Source organism: Macaca thibetana, chromosome 7 (assembly GCF_024542745.1).
Source record: "Macaca thibetana thibetana isolate TM-01 chromosome 7, ASM2454274v1, whole genome shotgun sequence".
Taxonomy (NCBI): Eukaryota; Metazoa; Chordata; class Mammalia; order Primates; family Cercopithecidae; genus Macaca; species Macaca thibetana.
In genome coordinates this window covers 13,513,918-13,530,688 of record NC_065584.1, presented here as the reverse complement: position 1 = coordinate 13,530,688, position 16,771 = coordinate 13,513,918, and the positions used below count along the sequence as shown (strand labels likewise).

Sequence of the window (16,771 nt, the reverse complement as noted above, 5' to 3'; positions counted from 1 at the left end):
AAATACATAAAGGCAAAACAATAAAAAGGAAATTCTGGACATATTTTTACAAATGCGAAATGCTGTGGAAAGTCTCAGCAATAGAACTGAACAAGTAGAAGAAATTCAGAGCTCAAAGACAAGGTCTTCAAATTAACCCAATCCAAGAAAGACAAAGAAAAAAGAATAAGAAAAAATGAACAAAGGCTCTAAGAATCTGGGATTACGTTAAATGACCAAACCTAAGAATAATTGGTATACCTGAGGAAGAAGAGAATGCCAAAAGCTTGGAAAACATATTTGGGAGAATAATTGAGGAAAACTTCTCCAGCCTTGCTAGAGACCTAGATATCCAAATACAAGAAGCACAAAGAACACCTGGGAAATTCACTGCAAAAAGATCTTCGCCTAGGCACATTGTCATCAGGTTATACAAAGTTAAGATGAAGGAAAGAATTTTAAGAGCTGTGACACAGAAACACCAGATAACCTATAAAGGAAAACCTATTAGATTAACAGCAGACATCTCAGGAGAAACCCTACAAGCTAGAAGGGACTGGGGCCCTATCTTCAACCTCCTCAAACAAAACAATCTTCAACCAAGAATTTTGTATCCAGCAAAACTAAGCATCATATATGAAGGAAAGATACACAAAATAAACAACTGCTTTCAGATAAACAAATGCTGAGAGAATTTGCCATTTACCAAGCCACCACTATAATAAGAACTGCTAAAAGGAGTTCTAAATCTTGAAACAAACCCTAGAAATATATCAAATCAGAACAACCTCTTTAAAGTATAAAATAAAAATCACACAGGATGCAGAAATACAAGTTAAAAAGTAAAAAGAAAAAACAAAACTAAAGTACACAGGCAACAAAGAGCATGATGAACGCAAGGGTACCTCACATTTCAATACTAACATTGAATGGAAATGGCCTATATGCTCCACTTAAAAGAGAAAGACCTGCAGAATGGATAAGAACTCATCAACCAACTATCTGCTGCCTTCAGAAGACTCATCTAACACATAAGGACTCACATAAACTTAAAGTAAAAGGGTGGAAAAAGGCATTTCATGCAAATGGACACCAAAAGCAAGCAGGTGTAGCTACTCTTATATTAGACGAAACAAACCGTAAAGCAACAGTGCTTAAAACAGACAAAGAGGGACATTATATAATGGCAAAAGGCCTTGTCCAACAGGAAAATATCACAATCCTAAACATATATGCACCTAACACTGGAGCTCACAAATTTACAAAACAATTACTAACAAACCTAAGAAATGAGACAGACAGCAACACAATAATAGTGGGGGACTTCAATACTCCACTGACAGCACTAGATAGGTCATCAAGACAGAAAGTCAACAAAGAAACAATGGATTTAAACTACACCTTGGAACAAATGGACTTAACAGATATATACAGAACATTTCATCCAACAACCGCAGAATACACTTCTATTCAACAGTGCATGGAATTTTCTCCAAGACAGACCATATGACAGGCCATAAAACGAGCCTCAATAAATTTAAGAAAGGTGAAATGACATCAAGCACTCTCTCAGACCACAGTGGAATAAAACTGGAAATCAACTCTAAAAGGAACCTTCAAAACCATGCAAATACATGAAAATTAAATAACCTGCTCCTAAATGAGCATTGGGTCAAAAACGAAATCAAGATGGAAATTTAAAAATTCTTCAAACTGAATGACAATAACGATGCAACATATCAAAACGTCTAGGATACAGCAAAGGTGACACTAAGAGGAAAGTTCATAGACCTAAACGGCTACATCAGTAAGTCTGAAAGAGCACAAACAGGCAATCTAAGGTCACACTTCAAGGAGCTAGAGAAACAAGAACAAACCAAACCCAAACCCAATAGAAGAAAGGAAATAACCAAGATCAGAGCAGAACTAAATGAAATTGAAACAAACAAACAAACAAAAGATAAATGAAACAAAAAGTTGGTTCTTTGAAAAGATAAACAAAATTGAAAGAACATTAGCAAGATTAAGAAAGAAGAGAGAAAATCAAAATAACCTCACTAAAAAACGAAACAGAAGATATTACAACTGACACTACTGAAATTACAAAAGATCATTCATCGCTTCTCGGCCTTTTGGCTAAGATCAAGTGTACAAAAGATCGTTCGAGGCTACTATGAACACCTTCACATAAACTAGAAAACCTAGAAAAGATGGATAAATTCCTGGGAAAAAAACAACCCTCCTAGCTTAAGTCAGGAAGAATCAGATACCCTGAACATACCAATAACAACCAGCAAAACTGAAATGGTAATTAAAAAATTACCAACAAAGTCCAGCACCAGAAGGTTTTGCAGTAGAATTCTACCAGACATTCAAAGAAGAACTGTTCCCAATCCTTTTGACACTATTCTACAAGATAGAGAAAGAAGGAACCCTCCCTAATTCATTCTATGAAGCCAGCATCACCCTAGTACCAAAACCAGGAAAGGACACAACCAAAAAAGAAAACTACAGACCGATATCCCTGATGAACATAGATCCTAAAATCCTTAACAAAATACTAGCTAACCAAATTCAACAACATATCAAAAAGTTAATCACCATGATCAAGTGGGTTTCATGCCAGGGATGCGGGGATGGTTTAACATATGCAAGTCAATAAATGTGTTATACCATGTAAGCAGAGTTAAAAACCAAAATCACATGATCCCAATGGATGCAGAAAAAGCATCAGACAAAATCCAGCATCCCTTTACAATTAAAACTCTCAGCAAAATCGGCATACAAGGGACACACCTTAATGTAATAAAAGCCTTCTACGACAAACCCACAGCCAACATAATACTGAATGGGAAAAAGTTGAAAGCATTCCCTCTGAGAACTGGAACAAGACAAGGATGCCCACTCTCACCACTCCTCTTCAACACTGTCCTAGAAGTCGTAGCCAGAGCAATCAGACAAGAGAAAAAAATAAAGGGCATCCAAATCAGTAAAGAGGAAGTCAAACTGGCACTGTTTGCTGACGATATGATCGTTTACCTCGAAAATCCTAAGGACTCCTCCAGAAAGCTCCTAGAACTCATAATTCAGCAAAGTTTCCGGATACAAGATTAATGTATACAAATCAGTAGCTCTTCTATACATCAACAGCAACCAAATGGAGAATCAAATCAAGAACTCGATCCCTTTTAAAATAGTTGCCAAAAAAAAAAAAAAATGCTTAGGAATGTAACAAAGGAATCAAAAGACCTCCACAAGGAAAACTACAAAACACTATTGAAGGAAATCATAGATGACAGAAATGAATGGAAACACATCCCATGCTCATGGATGGGTAAAATCAATATTGTGAAAATGACTCTATTGCCAAAAGCAATCTACAAATTCAATGCAATACCATCAAAATACCACCATCATTCTTCACAGAATTAGAAAAAGCAATTCTAAAATTCATATGGAACTAAAAAAGAGCTTGCATAGCCAAAACAAGACTAAGCAAAAAGAACAAATCTGGAAGCATCACACTACCTGATTTCAAACTATACTATAAGGCCACAGTCACCAAAACAGAGTGATACTGGTATAAAAATAGGCACAAAGACCAATAGAACAGAATAGAGAACCCAAAAGTAAACCCAAATACTTATAGCCAACTGATCTTCGACAAAGCAAACAAAAACATAAAGTGGGGAAAAGACACCTTTTTCAACAAATGGTGCTGGGATAACTAGTTAGCCACCTATAGGAGAATGAAACTGGATCCTCATCTCTCACCTTATACAAAAATCCACTCAAGATGGATTAAGGACTTAAACCTAAGACCTGAAACTATATAAATTCCAGAAAATAACACTGGACAAACCCTTCTGGACATTGGCTTAGGCAAGGATTTCCTGACCAAGAACCCAAATGCAAATGCAATAAAAACAAAGATAAATATCTGGGACCTAATTAAACTAAAGAGCTTTTGTACAGCAAAAGGAACAGTCAGCAAACTAAACAGACAACCCACAGAGTGCAAGAAAATCTTCACAATCTATACATCTGACAAAGGACTAATATTCAGAATCTACAGCAAACTCAAATCAGTAAGAAAAAAACAATCCCATCAAAAAGTGGGCTAAGGACATAAATAGACAAGTCTCAAAAGAAGATATACAAATGGCCAGCAAACACATGAAAAAATGCTCAACATCACTAATGATCAGGGAAATGCAAAGCAAAACCACAATGCGATACCACCTTACTCTTGCAAGAATGGCCATAATCAAAAAATCAAAAAACAGTAGATGTTGGCAGCCAGGCACGGTGGCTCACGCCTATAATCCCAGCACTTCGGGAGGTTGAAGTGGGCAGATCACCTGAGGTCAGGAGTTCGAGACCAGCCTGGCCAACAGATGAAACCCCATCTCTACTAAAAATACAAAAATTAGTCGGGCATGGTGACAGGCACCTGTAATCCCAGCTACTAAGGAGGCTGAAGCGGGGGAATCGCTTGAACCCGGGAGGTGGAGGTGGCAGTGAGCCAAGATTGTGCCACTGCACTCCAGCCTGGGCAACACAGTGAGCCTTTGACTCGAATGAATGAATGAATGAATGAATGCCGGGCGCAGTGGCTCATGCCTGTAATCCCAGCACTTTGGGAGGCTGAGACGGGCAGATAACATGAGGTCGGGAGTTTGAGACCAGCCTGACCAACATGGAGAAACCACGTCTCTACTAAAAATACAAAATCAGCAGGGCATGGTGGCGCACGCCTGTAATCTCAGCTACTCGGGAGGCTGAGGCAGAAGAACTGCTTGAACCCAGGAGGCAGAGGTTGCAGTGAGCCGAGATTGCATCACTGCACTCCAGCCTGGGCAACAAGAGCGAAACTCTGACTCAAAAACAAGAACAAAAACAAAAAAACAGATGTTGGCATGGATGTGGTGAACAAGGAACACTTTTCACCACTTGGTGGGAAAGTAAACTAGTATAGCCATTATGGAAAGCCGTGTGGAGATTCCTTAAAGAATTAAAAGGAGAGCTACCATTTGATCCAGCAATCCCACTACTGGGTATCTACCCAGAGGAAAAGGAGTCATTATACGAAAAAGATACTTGCACACATATGTTTATAACAGCACAATTCACAATTGCAAAATCGTGGAACCAACCCAAATGCCCATCAATCAACGAGCAGATAAAGAAACTGTGGTATATTTAGGACAGAATACTACGCAGCCATAAAAAGGAATGGATTAACAGCATTTGCAGTGACCTGGATGAGATTGGAGACTATTATTCTAAGCAAGATAACTCAGGAATGGAAAAACCAAACATCCTAGTTATCACTGATATGCAGGACTAAGTTATGAGGACACAAAAGCATAAGAATGATACAACAGACTCCAGGTACTTGGGGGGAAGAATGAAAGGGGAGTGAGGGATGAAAGACTACAAATATGGTGCAGTGTATATTGCTCAGGTGGTAACTGCACCAAAATCTCACAAATCACCACTAAACTGGCACGGTGGCTCATGTCTGTAATCCTAACACTTTGGGAGGCCGAGGCAGGCAGATCACTTGAGTTCAGGAGTTCAAGACCAGCCTGGCCAACATGGTGTATTTTTAGTCTCTACTAAAAATACAAAAATTAGCCTGGCATGGTGGCACATGCCTGTAGTTCAGCTACTTGGGAGACTGAGGAAGGAAGACGGCTTGATCCCGGAAGATGGAGGTTGCGGTGATCCGAGATCGCACTGCTGCACTCCAGCCAGGGTGACAGAGCAAGACTCCGTCTCAAAAAAAAAAAAAAAAAAACAAACAAAAAAACTTGCTCATGTAACCAAATACCACCTGTACCCCCAATAACTTATGGAAAAATAAATTTTAAAAATAAACATCTAAACACAGAAAAGGAAAATTTTAAAAAACAGAAATGTGAAAAAAATAAATCAGGTATGCTATCAGTCAAAAAATAAATACGTAAACCCAGCCATTACAAATAATCATTAAACATAAATAATTTCAATAACTTGATAATTTTTTTTTTTTTTGAGATCCTGTCACCAAGGATGGAGTACAGTGGCACGATCTCGGTTCGCTGCAACCTCCACTCCCTGGGTTCAAGCAATTCTTGTGGCTCAGCCCCCCAAGTATCTGGGACTACAGGCACGTGCCACCACGCCCGCCTATTTTTTTGTATTTTAAGTAGAGACAGTTTCGCCATGTTGGCCAGGCTGGTCTCGAACTCCTGGCCTCAAGTGATCCATCTGCCTTGGCCTCCCAAAATGCTGGTATTACAGATGTGAGTGACCATGCCTGGCTTCAATAATTCAACTGAAAGACAGAAACTGTCTGATTAAACAGCAAGATGCATTTATATGCTGCCTATAAGAAATTCACACTAAATATAAAGATATAAATAAGGGAAAGTAATACTATGGAAAAACACACACCATGCTAACATTAATCAATAAAGCTGGACTGGCTGCATCAATATCAAAGTACATTTTAGAACAAAAAATATTACCAAAGAGAAAGAGGGCCATTTCATAATGATAAGAAGCCAATTCATTTAGAGGATATAACAACAATCTAATGTTTTAATCCATAAAACATTTATTCACATAAACTGATCATCAGAATACATGAAACAAAAACTAGAAGAACTGCAAGTAGAAAATTGTCACTCAAGAAAAAAATAAGAGGCCAGGCGTAGTGGCTCATACCTGTAATCCCAGCACTTTGGGAGGCCGAGGCAGGCGGATCATGAGGTCAGGTAATCCAGACCATCCTGGCTAACACAGTGACACTCCGACACTCCGTCTCTACTAAAAATACAAAAAATTAGCCAGGCATGGTGGCGGGCGCCTGTAGTCCCAGCTACTTGGGAGGCTGGGGCAAGAGAATGGCGTGAAACTGGGAGGCAGAGCCTGCAATGAGCCATGACTGCGCCACTGCACTCCAGCCTGGGCAACAGAGCAAGACTCCATCTCAAACAAAAAAGAAAAAAGAAAAAGAAAAAAAAATAACTAACACAAATATCTCTAATCTATTAAACAAAGTAAATTTGTAGTCAAAAATCTTCCTACAAAGACAAGTGCTGGCCCAGATGTATTCTACCAAACATTTAAGTTGGGGATAAAATGTCAATCCTATACAAATTATTTCAGAAAACTGAACAGAATACTTCAGAAATCATTCTGAAGCTATATTACTGATTCCAACACCAAAAACATTACAAGAAAACTACAAATATCCCATGAACCTAAATTCAAAAATTCTCAACAAAATTTTAGCAAATCAAATCCAACAATATATAAATACATTGGTATATTGTGACCAAGTTCAGTTTATCCCAGGAATGTCAGTCTAATTTCGTATTTGAAAATGTCATTCATCATACTGACAGACTAAAAATGAAAAGCCACATATTTCAATATATGCAGTAAAAAACCATTTGAAAAATATCCAACATCCATCCCTGATAAAACCTTTCAGCAAATGAGAAATCAAAGAGACCTTCCTCAACGTGATAAAAACCATCTACAAAAAACCTGCAGCTAAGATCAGACTTATTGGTGAAAGACTAAATGTTTTCCCCAAAAGATCAAAAACAAAGCAATAATGCTCACTTTACCATTACAATTCAAAATTCTGCTAAAGGTGTTAGCCACTGCAATACAACAAGAAAAATAAAAGGCATCTAAGACAGGATAATGATCATCTTTGCAGAAAATACTGTGGAATCCTCAGAAAACTACTTGGTGGTACTAAGTTGCAGGACACAAGATCAATATACAAAAATCCATCATATTTCTACTTATTAGCAACAAACAATTGGAAATAAAAAATTTTAAATCACCATTTACAATAGAATCAAAAATACAAAATGCTTAAGGATAAATCTAACATAAGATGTGAAAAATCTATATACTGAAAATTATAAAACATTGCTAAGAAAAGTTAAAGACCTAAAGAAATGGAGAGATACCATATTCATAGACTGGAAAATTCAATATTGTTAAGATGTCATCTATCCTCAATTTGCTCTGTAATCAACAGAATCCCAATCCAAGTATCAGCTTCCTTTTTTTGTAGAAATTGATTAAACGGATGCTAAAATCCATATGGGAGGGCAAACTGTTGTAGGGAGGGCCTACAACAGTCAAAATAACTTTTAAAAAGAACAAAGAGGACTTATACTACCTTTAAGACTTATTATAAAGCTAGTATAACCAAGAGAGTAAGAAACTGACATAAAGACTAGACAAGCAGATCAACGGAAAACAAAGACTCCAGAGGAAGACCCATACCTATATGGTCACAGACTTTCAACAAAGACGCAAAGTCAACTCAGTGGAGAAAGAATAGTTTTTCAACTAATGGTGCTGAAATAATTAGACAGCCATATGCGGAAAAACCCACAAACTTTGATCCATACTTCTCACTCTAAATAAAAGTTAACTCAATAATGATTGGAGACCAAAACATAAAACCTAAGTCTATTAACACTTCTAGAACAAAACACAGGAGAAATCTTTGTGATCTTGAGTTAGGCAAAGAGTTCTTAGATAAAATACCAAAGGCACCAAAATCATAAATTCATAAAAGACAAGGCTAATTTGGATTTCATAAAAATAAAACCTTCTGTTCTTTGAAAAACACTGTTAAGAGAATGAAAAGGTGAGCCACAAACTGGGAGAAAAATTTGCAAATCTCACATTTGATAAAGGACATGTATCTAGAATACACAATGAACCCCAAAACTCTACAACAGAACATCCCAATTTTAAAATGGGTAAAATAATTGAATAGACAAATAAGCATATGCTAAAATGCTCAACATTGCTAGTCACTAGGGAAATGCAAATTCAAATGACAAGGAAATAATACTAAAATTTTAAAAGTCTAAAATAAAATTAAAGACCGAGTATAGGGCCGGGCGTGGCGGCTCACGCCTGTAATCTCAGCACTTTAGGAGGCTGAGGTGGGCGGATCACAAGGTGAGGAGTTCACCACCAGCCTGGCCAACATGGTGAAACCTCATCTCTACAAAAACTATGAAAAAAAATTAGCCAGGCATGGTGGCGGGCACAGCTACTCGGGAGGCGGAGGTTGCACTGAGCCGAGATTGCACCACTGCCCTCCAGCCTGGGTGACAGAGTGAGACTCCATCTCCAAAAAAAAAAACCAAAAAAAAAAAGGGGGAGAGAGAAGAGTGAGAGAGAGTGAGAGTGAGTGAGAGTGTGTGTGTGTGTGTGTTTGTGTGTGTGTGAGAAAGAAAAAAATGCAAATTAATTTATAGTGATAGAAAGCCTAAGAAAGCCTATCAGTGGTTGCCTGAGGAGGAACAAGAACTGAAGGAGGTAGGGATTACAAAAAAAACCAGGGCATCTTTTGGGGGGTAATGGATATACTGTTGACTCTTGAACACAAATTTGAATGTGGGGGTCCACTTATACACATAATTTCTTCCACCTCAGCCACCCCTGAGACAGCAAGACCAACCCCTCCTCTTTCTACTCCGCCTACTCACAGTAAAGATGAAGATGAACACATTTATGATGATCCACTTCCATTTAATGAATAGCAAACACATTTTCTGTTCCTTACGATTTTAGTAACAGTTTTTCTCTAGTTTATGTTACTGTAAAAATAAAGTATATAATACAAAATATATGCTAATAGACTGCTTATGCTTTCTGTAAGGCATCCAGCCAAAAATAGGCTATTTTAAGTTTGGGGGGAGTTCAAAATCATACATGGATTTTTGACTGCATGGGGCACCGGTGCCCCTAATCCCCACATTGTTTAAGGTTCTATTCGTTATTGCATGGGCAATGGTCTGTTCACAGCCCCAAATGGATGACTTATCCAGGTCGTTTTGAATTCTGGACTTGTAGATTCACAACCTGACAGGAACTGTGGTATAAATCCAAATGTCAATCTCTGGCCACAATGGCTCAAATAAACCTTGTTTCTGCCTTCCAGGGACTTATTTCCAGGACTCTGCTGCACATATCAAAGCAGTGTAGCAGAATGCTTAACAACACACAGAACTAGCCTGGAATCCAGACACTACCATTTCAGTCGTGTAATTTTAGGGAAGCTGTCTATGCTCTGTGAGGTTGAGTTTTCTCATCTGTAACATGGGAATAATGGTACTTACCTCAGGGTGGTCGTGACAACCGACCTCATCAACATAAAGCACTTAACACAGTGCATGACACATCTTAAATGCTCAGTAAATGTTCTAAGTTATAATCTCCATTCCCCTTTCCTTTGGGTTCCTCACTCTTCCACCTATATGACTGTCACAGAACCTCATCAAGAGTTTCCTGACCACTGTTCCAGAAACCCAAAGCACAACGTGTCTATTGAACACTTAAAATGTAGTTACTCTAACCTGACATGTGCTGCAAGTTTAGTAATTTATTACTAAAAATTAATTAAAATTTTAAAATTGTTTAAAAATTTAAGTAATTTATTACTTAAAAATTTAGTAAGAAAATGTAAAATATCTCACTAGTTTTTTTTAACTTTTAAAAAATGTGGCTCCTAGTAAATTTTCAATTACACATGTATTTTACACTATACAATCACCGTTCTGTAACCGTGGGTTCTGCATCTTGGGGATCGACAATAATCAGGGGGTAAAAAAAAAACTGTATCTGTACTAAACACCGTACAGACTTTTCTTGTCATTATTCCCTAAACAATACGGTGTAATAATTTACATAAGATCTACATTGTATGAGGTATTATAAGTAATTTAGAGATGATTTAAAATATACAGGAGGATGTGCATAGCTTATATGCAAGCACTACACCATTTTATATCAGACTTGAGCATCCCTGGATTTTGGTATCCAAGGGAGGTCCTGGAACCAATCCTCCATGGATAGCAAGAGATGACTATATGTATTTCTAACGGACACTGCTGGTCTAAACAGACCAATAGTTCCAGGCAGTACTAGTTCCTCCCCCAAGTCAGTAGTCTAGTTATCCAGCAAAGCCAACCTGTCGTTGCTTCCAAAAGTCTTGCAGGAACCTCACACAGCCTAGTCCTAACAGTCATGTCATAGCTGAATCTGTTTACAAAATCCACCCAATGACTATCCATCATACTCAAATCCTTCCAATGACAAGAAATTCATCAACTCCCAAAGCAGCAACCCTTTTCACCTTTGCACAACTCCTGAGAATTAGACAGTTCTTCCTTATACTTATGAAGATCTACCTCTCCAGAGGGCTGATCTTAGCCTTACCTTATCCCTATGAGTCATTCAGAAAAGGCTCAAGAACAGGAGAAACTACCATTTGCAGACCACTTCCAATGTACAGTGTAAGCTTTAGCTTACTGCAGCATTTAACTCTCACAGCAATGCAAGAGGTAGAAACTGTTATCTCCATTTGGTTGATAATGGGGTCTATAGAGCTGAGAGAGATAAAAGTGATGGCTAGGGTACCATTCAGGAAAAGCATATTTCAAACCAGAGGGGGCTGACTTCTAAACACCTTTATTCAGCGTTGCTTTTGTGGTTATGTTCTCAACATTCTTCTCTCTCCCAATTATCTGGCTTATTAGTAGCTATGGGCTCAATCCAGAAGCAATCCTGCCTTGGCCAGAGTTGCCCTTACCTGTCTCAGCAGCCCCAAGGATGTCCAGTCTGTCACGGATGGCAGGTGCCAAGGTCAGGGCTTGGATCGGTGTGGGTGCAGAGAAGCCTAGAAAGCTGAGTGCTCGGAGAACCGGCCTGGGAACAAACAGGTCCTTCCAAGCTGACACATCTGCCTTCTGATCATGAACTTCAGGAATCCATGTCTTCACTTTTTTGGGCACCTTAACAGCAGTGCTCTGAGAAGGCTCCAAACCTTTTTTCCCTTTATTTTTCTTCTTTTTTGGAGCAGTTTGGACCAGGTTTTCTGATGTCTTCTCTCCAGCCTCCGGATCATCACAAACCATGCCATCTCCCTGGGCCTCCAGCTCAGAATCTTTGACTTCAACCTCTTTCTGGGTACTAGTTCCTTCAGTTGCTACATTTTTACTTTTCTTCAACTTCATCTTTTTCTTTGGTGAGCTAGACTCTCCCTCCTCCTCTTCTTCTGAAACAGCTTGTGCCTTTCTCTTGGGTGCCTCCTTTGAGAAGAGACTGGAGGGATTCTTGGCAGGAGAGACCAACTGGTAATCTGTCAATTCCTCAAAGCATACCAAATCATCCATCTGTCCATCTGCAAACATATTTGGGTCAATCTTCACTTCCTTCCATTTTCCCACAACTTTGATTCCCTTTGTCTGAAATTTGCCATAGTTTGATGCCTTTGGCCTTGATTTTGTGTCCTTCAACTTCATGGTTGCTGAAAAGGAGATACATGTTCTATTAGGTTGGTGTCTGAGAAGCAGAGGGTTCTGATGCAACAAATATTTTCTAAGCAACTAGGCCCTACAAAGAACTGAGGATACAAAGACGGCTATCACACAGTTGCTCCCACCTAGAGAAGAACAAAGAAGGAAATACCACAGAACAGACAGCTTTGCCCGAAACACAGGGTACACATGTGATGGAACAAAGACGTATGAGCTAGACCTGGTTTGAATTCCAAATTCAACACTTACTGCGTGTGTGACCTTGGATAGTGCCACCCACTCCTCTCTGAACTTCAGTGCTCTCATCTATAAAAAGGGGGAAGAGTACCTAACAATATCTAAGTTGTATATTTTGTGTAAATAAAGGAAATTATGTAAAGCACGGAGGATGAAGCCTGCCACACATAAGCCGTTCTGAAGGCAGAGTAAGAATCTGAGGGGTTTTTCTTGTGGGGGGAGGAGGGGTGAGCTTTATTAAAAGCGTATTGCGCTTGCTTCCTTCTCAAGCCTTGCCTGAGAGAGCAAATGCCTGCTCTACCATCCCTTCCTTTGCCAAGCGTCTTAAAACCCATCCAGCTTTTTCATCATATTTTAAGTGGCTTAATGGCCATTTAGGCCCAACTCGTTTGGGTGGAACTCGATCCAGGTTTTTCCTTTTAAGAAAGCCGAAGGAAGACAACACGTTCCGTGAAAAAGACCAAGGTAAATCTTGGTTCAAATCCGGATCCACCACTCGTCAGCTGTGGCTCTGCGGTGGACGTATCCATCTCTGAGTCTCTATTTCCCCGTCTGCATAATGGGAATAACGAGGACATTTGTCCCACAGAATCGTTATACGCCACTACGAAAAAGTGACGCACGTCAAAAACCGCTGAGCATGGCGCCCGGCGAGAAGAGCACGTTCGCACACGGTGCCCGCCGGACCCGCTGCGCCATGGCAAAAAAAACACGCGGGGTTCAGCGAGGAGAGGGGGGGGGGTGCCACGCGAACCGGGCGAGGACACGGGGAGCGTCAGGCAGAGTAGAAGGGCCTCTGTTTCCTCGTGACGCCGGTCTCGCGCGGCGCTCTCGCTTTGTCTCAGGCACGAACGCGCGCACGAAACCGAGAAGCCGAGGCCGTCAGGCCCTGATGCCCAGACAAGGAGCCCAAGGCGCGGGGACCATGGCACGCAGCTCGGTTGGACGGCTTGGGCCGGCGGCCGCCCTCTCTGGACCCGGGAACCCACCGGCCCAGAGAGACCTGCGAATAGGAACCCGGGTTCCTGGCCTCAGCCCCTCTCCAGGGTCCGCTCCAGCCCCGCTCGTTTTGGTACTCACCGTGTGAAGACGCCACGGCAGCTCCGTTGGTCGCCGGTCAGGAGCCTCAGAAACCGCCGCTGCACCTCAGCTGCAGAAGCAACCGCAGTTCCGGGGCGGGACCTCCACACACGTACTCGTGCGCGCTGCGGAGGAAGTCCCACCCCTATGGCAAACTCAGCTATCTGATTGGCTGCCTCGCGGACCAAAGCTGTGCTGATGGGAGAGCTGGCTTGGGGCGCTGGCCCCTCCTCTTCCAGCTCTGCTCCTCCCCGCTTAGGGAAAGGCCACAGAAGGTGAAGTTCTGTGTGCTCCCTCCGACTAGAGACTTTGTCAGGTACCGCACAGTAACGTGTTTTCTTTTATTTTTGGTGTAGTTTTGTTACCAGAAAGGGGTCCCGATCCAGACCCCAACAGAGGGTTCTTGGATCTTGCGCAAGAAAGAATTCAGGGCAAGTCCGCATAGCAAAGCAAAAGCAAGTTTATTAAGTAAAGTGGCGAAAGTGCGGCTACTTCGTAGACGGAGTGGGGCGTTCCCGAAAGAGGACGTACGCGTCCATCGTAGGGAGATGTATTCTGCTACAAGGGTGACCTGTGATGAGTGTTCCTTGTATTGTAATTGTTTGGGGCCGCCATGAACTGTGCCCATATAAGACGACAAACTTAATTGATAAATGTTGTGTGTGTTCAGACTAATCCACTGACAGGCCGTTCTCCCTTCTCTCTCCCTTTTCTTGGGACTCTATTCCCTGAGACACAACAGTATTGAAATTAGGTCAATTAATAACCCTACAATGGGCCTCTAACTGTTTAAGTGAAAGAAAGAGTCGCACATCTCTCACTTTAACTCAAAAGCTAGAAATGGTTAAGCTTAGTGAGGAAGGCATGTCAAAAGGCAAGATAGGCTGAAAGCTAGGCTGAAAGTTTCACCAAAAAAGTTAGCCAGTTTGTGAATGCAAAGGAAAGCTACTGAAGGAAATTAAACATTTTACGCTAACGAACACATGAATGATAAGAAAGTGAAACTGTTTATTGCCGATTTGGAGAAAATTTTAGTAGTTTGGATAGAAAATAAAACCGGCTACAACATCCCCTAAAACCAAAACCGAATCCAAAGCAAGGCCCTGATTCTCTTCTGTTCTGTGATGCCTGAGAGAGGTGAGGAAGCTATAGAAGTTTGAAGCTAGAAGAGATTATTTCATGAGGTTTAAGGAAAGACGCTGTCTCCAGAAACATAAAAGTGTAAGATGAGGCAGCAAGTGCTGATGGAGAAGCTGCAGCAAGTTATCCCCAAGATCTAGGTAAGATCACTGATGAAGGTGGCCACTGAACAGCAGGTATTCAGTGTAGACAGAACAGCCTTCTATTGAAAGAAGATGCCATCAAGGACTTTCATAGCTAGAGAGGTCAATGTCTGGCTTCAAAGGCCAAGCTCACTCTTTTGTTAGAGGCTAATGCAGCTAGTGACTTTAAATTGAAGCCAGTGCGTGTTTACCATTCTAAAAATCTTAGGTCTTTTAAGAATTACACTAAGTATAATCTGCCTGTGCTCTGTAAGTGCAACAACAAAGCCTGGATGACAGCACATTTGTTCATAGCATGGTTTACTGAATATTTTAAGCCTACTGTTGAGGACTACTGCTCAGAAAAAAGATTTCTCTTAAAGTATTATTGCTCATTGAAAATGTGCCTAGTCACCCAAGAGCTCTAATTGAGATGTATATGGAGATTAATGTTGTTTTCATGTCTGCGAACCAAGATCCATTCTTCAGCCCATGGATCAAGAAGTAATTTTGCCTTTCAAGTTTTATTATTTAAGATACATTTTGTAAGGCTATGGCTGCCATAGATAGTTATTCCTCTGATGGATCTGGGCAAAGTAAATTGAAAACCTTCTGGAAAGGATTAACTATTCTAGATATCATTAAGAACATTTGTGATTCATGGAAAGAGGTCAAAATATCAAAATTAACAGGAGTTTGGAAGAAGTTGATTCCAGTTCTCATTGATGACTTTGAGAGGTTCAAGACTTCAGTGAAGGAGGTAACTGCAGATGTGGTTGGAAATAGCAAGAAAACTAAAATTACAAGTGGAGCCTGAAGATATGACTGAATTGTGGCAATCTCATGAGAAACTTGAATGATGAGCAGTTCCTTCTAATGTATGACCAAAGAAAGTGGTTTCTTGAGATAGAATCTATTCCTGGTGAAGATGTTGGGAACACTGTTGAAATGACAATGAAGGATTTAGAATATTTCATAAACTTAGTTGATAAAGCAGTGGCAGAGTTTGAGAGGATTGACTACAATTTTGTACATTCTACTGTGGATAAAATGCTATCAAACAGCATCACATGCTGCTGAGAAATCTTTCATGAAAGGAAGCATTAATCCATGCAGCAGACTTCATTGTTGTGTTATTTTAAGAAATTGCCACAGCACCTCCCCTTTCAGCAACCACCACCCTAATCAATCAGCTGATTTCAGAAAAAAGGAAAAGTATATTATGGCAGAGGGGGACACAGTCAAAATGCTAATAATTGGTGAATTCTTGGTGCTAGAGTAAGGGTACGTGAGTGTTCACTGTACTATTCTTTCAACTTTTTTGAGGTTTAAAACTTCAAAATAAAGAGTTGAGTAAATTGTTTTGATTTAAAATTATGAATTAAAAAAGAAATTGGTTTAAGCCAGGTATGGCGGCACATCCCTGTAGTCCCAGCTATCTAGGAGGCTGAAGACGGAGGATCGCTTGGGCTCTGGAGTATGAGTCCAGCATGGGCAACATAGAAGACATCATCTTTAAAAAAAGAAAAAGAAAGAAGGAAAGAAATAGAGTCAATTTTCATTTTTAAAAAGGGGGGTGGGGGAGATGCCAACCAAGAGCAAAATGATGGCAAAGGTTCCTTTATAGTAGTGGGAACATAGGTATTTTTTTCCTTCTTCTCAATATTTTAATTTTAAAAAGTAGTTAAAATAAACTATTTTAATGTTATTCTTCTTTTACTGATGAGAAAACAGATGCAGGACGATTAATTTGCCAGAGTCATACAGCTAATGTTACAGAGCTCAGACCTGACTCAGAGCTACATAACATTAACGGGGTGCGGTGGCTCACACCTGTAATTCCAGCACTTTGGGAGG

The 16,771-nt window shown here is 40.2% G+C and overlaps 2 protein-coding genes across 9 annotated transcripts in view; one reads left to right on the top strand and one right to left on the bottom strand.

Moving 5' to 3' along the window:
* The window catches only part of DDX24 (DEAD-box helicase 24), a 463,245-nt gene that overhangs the window by 16,243 nt on the left and 430,231 nt on the right, over positions 1-16,771 (bottom strand). The window contains exons 2-3 of the mRNA XM_050799044.1: positions 13,653-13,749; positions 11,609-12,325 (exon numbers count right to left, since the gene is read on the bottom strand). Of these exons, the coding sequence (XP_050655001.1) occupies positions 11,609-12,320 (712 nt within the window). The 5' untranslated portion in view covers positions 12,321-12,325; positions 13,653-13,749. The remainder of the gene's footprint in view (positions 1-11,608; positions 12,326-13,652; positions 13,750-16,771) is intronic.
* The window catches only part of IFI27 (interferon alpha inducible protein 27), a 420,724-nt gene that overhangs the window by 355,936 nt on the left and 48,017 nt on the right, over positions 1-16,771 (top strand). The window lies entirely within an intron of this gene.